At 37.1% G+C, this 7,779-nt stretch overlaps 1 protein-coding gene across 1 annotated transcript; it reads left to right on the forward strand.

Annotated features, from left to right (window-relative positions):
- Positions 1-5,875: 5,875 nt before the first annotated feature.
- Positions 5,876-6,826, forward strand: LOC100156587 (olfactory receptor 4M1). Its single transcript, XM_001928635.3, has one exon. It carries the CDS (start codon positions 5,885-5,887, stop codon positions 6,824-6,826), a length of 942 nt encoding a protein of 313 aa, XP_001928670.3. The 5' UTR covers positions 5,876-5,884.
- Positions 6,827-7,779: the final 953 nt, after the last annotated feature.

The following is a 7,779-nucleotide window of genomic DNA, read 5'->3' on the forward strand; positions in this document are numbered from 1 at the left end:
AAAGTACAGTCTGAAAGATTCTTTCAGTTGTATTTCTGATTATCAAGAGAAGCTAGGATGAGTGCCATTTACTCTGAGAGCTACTGGTTTCTTCATTCACATCTTCATCTAAGAAAATAGAATGGATGTGGTTGTAGATGACAGCTAATATTTTAAGCCTCTAGTATAGGTGTAGCCTAGTATTCTTGAGTCATTTAATCTCATTTCAGGATTGATGAGAAAGCCTCCCAAAATTACTTAAATTGGCAAGATATCTCTTCTTCATATGGTTATGGAGAATTTGAATAGTATGTGGATGAACACTGCAATGTTATGAAGAAAAAATTCTGCACAGACTCTTGTTTGTCCCCAAAGCTTTGTTCCTTTGAGGCAAGTTCATAGTTCAGTCACTTACGGGGAGGGGCTCTGGACTCTAGGCATCTCCATAGTCATCCTCTAGATACTTCATCCCTACAGATTAACACAGAATGGGAATTCACTAGATGTTGTTTAAAAAGGAACAGACCTTTTAAAGATTCTACATATAAGATCATGCATTATTTTTCTTTCTTTGGCTTACTTTGCTTAACGTAACATCCTTCAGTTTCATCTATGCTTTTGCAAATGGCAGGATCTCCTTTTATTTTTTTAAGGCTGAATAATGTGTGTGTGTGCATAGGTTTATATATATAAAATCATAATTTCTTGATCTACTTAAGAGAAAAATGGTACAGGGAGGTGGGGGAAAATAGGGAGATGTTGGTCAAAAGGTGCAAAGCTATAGTTAGGTAGGATAAATGAATGTTAACACTACTATATTGGATACTGAAATTTTGTGGAGAGAGTAGATTTCAGGTGCTCTCATCATAGAAAAAAATGGTAACTATTTGGGAGGGATGATATGTTAATTAGCTTGATGGTAGTAATCATTTCACTGTGTATACATATATCAAATCCTTGTGTTGCATACCTTATTGTGTAAAATTTTTATCTTAAAAAAAACAGCCAAGGAGTTCCTGTAGCGGCTTAGCATTTAACTAACCTGTCTAGTATCCATGAGGATGCGGGTTCGATCCCTGGCCTTGCTTAGTGGGTTAAGGATCCAGCATTGCCGTGAGCTGTGGTGTAGGCCAGTAGCTACAGCTCCGATCTGACCCCTAGCCTGGGAACCTCCATATGCTGTGGGTGTGCACCTCCCCCCAAAAAAGACAAAAAAATAAAAGTAACACCCCGCCCCCAATCAGCAGGCCTGCCTGCATAAACTTGGGAGGTGTAGGTAGGTGACTGCAGGATAAAGTAAAACCCTCCTGAGCAACTGCTCTAAGGGCAAGCACTGGCTTGGAATCACTAATACCTCCTAAATTGCAGCCTTGGAAAGAAATGCCCTAACTCAGTCTCCATGAATTCCCCTAAGTATTTTCCCCTGAGACTTCTCCACAAACACAATTCCTTGATCTGGATTTTATTGGCATAATCCCAAGATTTTTTTTTTCTTTCTTTTTTTTTTTTTTTTTTTTTTTTAGAGTGTGACAGGGCATTTCTAAATATTCATGGTAGAGTCAGGAAAATTTTAAGAATCTGGAAAGTGCTAGATGAACCTCAATTTAGTCACAGAAGATTTAAAGATAAAATTTTTTAAAGCTTGGCATTTTGGTCCTCAAATTTCAGCTGACTTTGGTAGTGTGACAATAACAACATACAATTTAATATTAAATCCTGCCAATTGTCTCTCTTAAATATACCCTAAACCAATGGTTCATTTCTCTAATAGCTACTGCTATAGCTTTAAGCTGAAACATTCCTACTTTAATGTATTCACAAAGCAACCAGGGTGATATTTCTAAATTTCAAATCTTAAAATTATTCTCTCAATTTTATTCTAAAATATATTAGAAGTTGTTCAAATATAATTTTCTTATTGTAGACTCCATTGCTTGGTCTTTGATCATCTCTTTATTCTGTGTTTATGCCTCAATCAGTCACAATCAAAAACAAGTTAAAGATTGTCTTTAGCCCCTAGGAACTCTTCCCTGTCACAGTCTTCATGTGCTGTTTTCTATTCTTAAAATGAAATTTCAATTCAGAGAAGCTTTTCTAAAAAAACCATCACCCTATGCCACCATCATTTGTTTTGATCATGATTCCATTTTTATTTCCCTCTTTTATCAATAGAGGTAATTATTTTATTTTATTATATTTCATTTACCTATTGTTTGTTTACTAATTTATAATCTGTTTGTACTACTAAAATGGAAGCTCAATGACACGGAAACTGAGTTTCCCTTGTTTTTTTTTTTTTGTTCATCTTTCTCTACAATTTTTTAATTTTAAAAATTTTATTATTTTTGTTGAAGTTTAGTTGACATACAATGTTAACCGAGTTACAGGTGTGTAATATGATGATTTGCAATTTGTAAAGGTTATGCTCCATATATTATCACAAAATGCTTACTATTTTCTCTGTGTTGTACAGTTTATCCTTGTAGCTTAAAGAGTTTCCCTTGTTGAGTGTTATCTTCTCATTAGTTAGCACATAGTTGCTAGTCCCTAAATATTTGTTGAATAAACAAGTGGATAATTTACTGAAATGACACAGAAACTACATTTTTTTTTTTTTTTTTTTGCTTTTTAGGGCCACACCCATGGCATATGGAGGTTTCCAGGCTAAGGATCTAATCAGAGCTGCCAGCCTATACCGCAGCCACAGCCAAGCCAGATCCAAGCTGAGCCGCATCTGTGACCTACACCACAGTTCACAGCAATGCCAGATCCTTAACCCACTGAGCAAGGCCAGGGATCAAACCCGCAACCCCATGGTTCCTAGTCGGACTCATTTCCGCTGCACCAGGATGGGAACTCCCCAGACACTACATTTTTTTTTTTTAACATTTGAGATAATTTTATTTGTATAAAATTTTTTTTATGATTTTTATTTTTCTCCATTATGGTCAATTTAGAGTGTTCTGTCGATTTCTACTGTACAGCAAAGTGACCTGGTCATAAATATATATATTACACATACACATATTCATTTCCTCACATTATCCTCCATCATGTTCCATCTCACGTGACTAGAAACTACATATTTTGAGATAGAGTTTTAAATGGCATGTGTGAAATTTTCTTTTGATATGCATTAAATCACAAATGCAGGCCAGGGTCAGAATTGTGGTGGGTTTTATGGTATTTTAGGCCATGGTCATGTTCATGTAGGGAATATGTGTGTTGGTTTGTCCTGCATTGAGGTTTAGTGCCAGGGGTGTGTGTTATGAGTAGTTGCTGAGTGCTGGCTTAGGGAGTGTAGAGTTTGGCTGCCTGACAGGTGGATTGAGAGGCTTCAGTAAAATGTCTGGTTTCAACCTGATGGTTCTAAGGAATGGAGGAGACAGGCATTTACCAAGGGAAAGTTATGGTTCTTGATAAAGTATATCTTATTCAGTTCGAATTATATGTCTTATCTTGGACACTGAAGTACAAAAATAAATCTCTATGACACTTTTTTATGGTAAAATAGTCCTTTCTACCTTATAACACCTGAAGTGGGTTTGTCTTTCCAAAACACCAACACATATTCACCTAGATTCTTTCTTTTAGGTTAGTGTCACTTCCTCTTCTCTTTGATGGGATGGGTACAGAGTATGACAGAGCAGCTGAGGGTGGCTTATGTGACAATAATCACAATTATCATATCAGTATCACCATGGAAATTAAAAACAAAAAAAGCTTAGGGTCTTGTAATAGTATTTACTGCATTGAAACGTTCATCTCCTTTTAATAACAAGAGGTCAATTATTTTATTAAGAACAAATAATCACTTCCATCTGTTCAAAATCAACATGGCATAATAGCAAAATATCCAAATGAACTGAGTAATCATAATGTTCCAGATGCTTCTGGTAAGAGATACTTTCGATTTTTGGAAACTCACAGTTTACTCATCAGAGAATGTGGATGAGTAGTATGCTATGAATTTACAATTATATACTTTCTGTGCTTTTAGTTATCGAGGCTATGGGGCACCCCTTCTAGGTAAATAGAGGAAAACTATGGCTTTATGGAATCCTGGGAAATATGTCATTACAAATAACCATGTTTTTAAGTAAGTTGAGAATTGAAACCCTCATTAATGGAGTTCCTCTTTTGGCTCAGTGGGTTAGGAATCCAACTAGTATCCATGAGGATGCGGGTTTAATCCCTGATCCTGCTCAGTGGGTTAAGGATCTGGTGTTTCTGTGAGGTGTGGTGTAGACTGGCAGCTGCAGCTATGATTCAACCCCTAGCCTGGCAACTTCAATATACCACAGGTGCAGCCCTAAAATGCAAAATAAAAAACAAAAAAGAAGAAAGCCTCATTATCTTTCTTTTGACTAAATCTTTCTTAACTGGATTTTAAATGCCTATCTTACTAAACATGATTGATTTACTCACTGGGCTATTCGTGGGTGTGGGAATATTTCCCTTTTGCTAAATATTTAAGTAATTCCACAATACTGAACTTTCTTAGTGTTTTTGTTTTTCTGCCTCGTGTCAAATTCCTAGCAAACACTGTTTTGTTTTGTTTTTTCATGGTGTTCCTACTTGTAACAAGCCATCCCTTCTTTATAACAAAATACTTTTCTAACTTATTAGGTTTGGAAGTCTGTATTTGTTAAAATTATGAAAAAGTTGAGCCAGTCATTGCCAAGGAAGAAACATTGGATTTCTTCAGTCAATATTATGCATAAGCTTTGGTGGACACTATCATATTCATTTGGTCTTAAAAAACCCTAACCTTTTTTTCGCTATGCTTACTTCCTGAGGAAAGGCAATTCTATAAAGTAGCATATCAATAGAACAGAAGCAATTCTTTAGTACTGGCTGTTGCTCACAAGAAGTACTTTGGTGTGGCAGCTTTTATATTGCTTAAAAGTAGAAGCATATTTGGTAAGTGAATGATGATCTTTGTTTTATTTGATGGGCTTTGTTTGCTTAAACAACATCAGGTTCAATATTAAGCTTTAAGAAAAATTTTAGCAATAGCTTTATTCCCACTGCCACCATGAAATGGCAGACTGGGTTAGCTTGGGTGGCAAGAATACCCATTTCTTAGATCACTACATCTTCTTCCTACCTTCCTGAAACAGTGGGTAAAATGCATGGTCAGTGGAGTGATAGGATCAGGTCACAGCCAGAAGAATTGCATATAGAGAGGGTCCTGCGTTGTTGTATTTTGTGGTTGCTTACCTATTACTAAGGGTAAGTTGCCTAGGTTTTTGTTAAGGAAAAAAATGAGCATCCACTACACCCAAAGCCTGGGATCTCTTTGCTGGATTAAAACTAAAATACCACCAGATTAGCCTACCTGGTATTAGACTACAAGCCTAAATTTCTCATTAATGACAAAAAAATCTAGAAAGAAGAGGCTGCATCTCTTATTGCCAGTCTAAAATCTGGTTAAACTCAGAAGTAGCTGCATATATTTACCAAAGTAGATGTTTGGGGGAAGGATTCACAGATTTCTGAGTTTCATAAAAAATAGAAATAACACTAACAGGTTGAGATTTTGGTTTCAAATATGTGACACACTTCATATATTTACTAAAGTAGATGTTTGGGGGAAGGATTCATGGATTTCTGAGTTTCATAAAACATAGAAATAACACTAACAGGTTGAGATTTTGGTTTCAGATATGTGACACACTTCATATGATTTCGATGTTGCTAATTTTCAGATCATCACTCTTTCCCTAGCTTGGTTTATGAAACAAAAAAAATGAGGCAATAAACATATTATAATGCAATTTCTTAAGGACAGTGACCATATGATGATTTTTAAAGCAGTGATAGAACTCTGATTTAATTCTATTTGGAGTAATTACAATTTCTTTATTTTTTTCATAGCTATAATAAGAAAGAAAGTGAAGAAATGGAACCAGCAAATTACACCAGGGTGTCAGAATTTGTTCTCACTGGCCTATCCCAGACTCGGGAGGTGCAACTGGTCCTGTTTGTTATATTTCTGTCCTTCTATTTGTTCATCCTTCCAGGAAATATTCTTATTATTTGCACCATCAGGCTTGACCCCCATCTGACCTCACCCATGTATTTCCTGTTGGCTAATCTGGCCTTCCTTGACATTTGGTACTCCTCCATCACAGCCCCTAAAATGCTCGTAGACTTCTTTGTGGAAAGGAAGATCATTTCCTTTGGGGGGTGCATTGCTCAGCTCTTCTTCCTGCATTTTGTTGGGGCCTCAGAGATGTTTCTGCTCACAGTGATGGCCTTTGATCGCTATGCTGCTATCTGCCGCCCCCTCCACTATGCTTCCATCATGAACCGACGTCTCTGCTGTATTCTGGTGGCTTTCTCCTGGATGGGGGGCTTCATTCACTCTATAATCCAGGTGGCTCTCATTGTTCGACTTCCCTTCTGTGGGCCCAATGAGTTAGATAGTTACTTCTGTGACATAACGCAGGTTGTCCGGATTGCCTGTGCCAACACCTTCCCGGAGGAGTTAGTGATGATCTTTAGCAGCGGCTTGATCTCCGTGGTGTGTTTCATTGCTCTCCTCATGTCTTATGCCTTCCTCCTGGCCATGCTCAAGAAACACTCAGGTTCAGGTGAGAGTACGAGCCGGGCCACGTCCACCTGCTACTCCCACATAACCATTGTGGTGCTAATGTTTGGGCCGTCCATTTACATTTATGCTCGCCCCTTTGACTCATTTTCCCTAGACAAAGTGGTGTCTGTGTTCCATACTGTGATATTCCCTTTACTTAATCCTATCATCTACACATTGCGAAACAAGGAAGTCAAGACAGCCATGAGGAAGCTGATCAACAGATACATTTTATGTAAAGAGAAGTAAAAGATAAACTGTATATTCTGTAGTCCTTCTGAGGGTCACTGTCCTAAAGTAGGAAGCATTTGCAGTAATATTGCTGCTTTCACTACCTCCTTTTGAGTTCTTAAAATCCACTAGATTTGTCGTCTATGTGGTGAAAAAACAAAGAAGTTAAGATGTAAATAAATTTACTTACACCCTCCCTGAAATTTCTGGCAGATTACTATTAGAATTTAAAACATAATAATGGTCTGCTAAAACACACATTTTCACTAATTGTTTATTGAGTGACTAACTGGAAAGGCTTTGGCTGTGAGGAGAATGTGATGTGTGTTGAGAAATAACAAAATAAGTAAGGCCTGGGAGACATATCCATTATGAATGTATGGAAGTAAGTGGCTAGCATATGAATATGAGTAGTTTCAAGTGACCAAATTAAAAATAGATGTGTTTCAATCTCAGCCTAGTGGGATAGCATTTGGTAAACCATCTTTTTGGGACTGGAAAAATAGATTTTTTGTCTTTTATCTCTTCCTCTTTCCAGAATAAATAATAGAAAGTGAGAATTCATTGATAGAAGCCATTTCAGCTCACTCCAGGTGGTAGACATTCAACAGTATTGGCAACAGGACCCAAGATTTTGTCACATCTTGGAAACACTTTTTATGAATTCATGGCTGAGTGTAGTTTGGTTACTATGTGAGGACTCCTGTCTTTCAGAGGAAGTCTCCAGTCAACTAATGATTTTTAAAGGCAGTGTCTCTTTACAGCCTCCAGTGTGAATGCAGACTTGGAGGAAAGGGATTCTAGATTGATTGGAATTGATGGGCACCTAGCTGTGTGATTTTAAGATTGCCTCCTTTGCCATTTTTGTGATTTCTGAATTTGCTAATTCTGCCTTTCACATTAAAGTTAAATTAGTAGTGTGCTGCTTTTATTAGCACTATAATTAAGAGTTCTTTCCTACTCAACCATTC

This window comes from Sus scrofa, chromosome 7 (assembly GCF_054392235.1).
Source record: "Sus scrofa isolate SSC_HxYL_T2T_F1_AM1 chromosome 7, Sscrofa_HxYL_maternal_Yorkshire_Landrace_v2.0, whole genome shotgun sequence".
Taxonomy (NCBI): Eukaryota; Metazoa; Chordata; class Mammalia; order Artiodactyla; family Suidae; genus Sus; species Sus scrofa.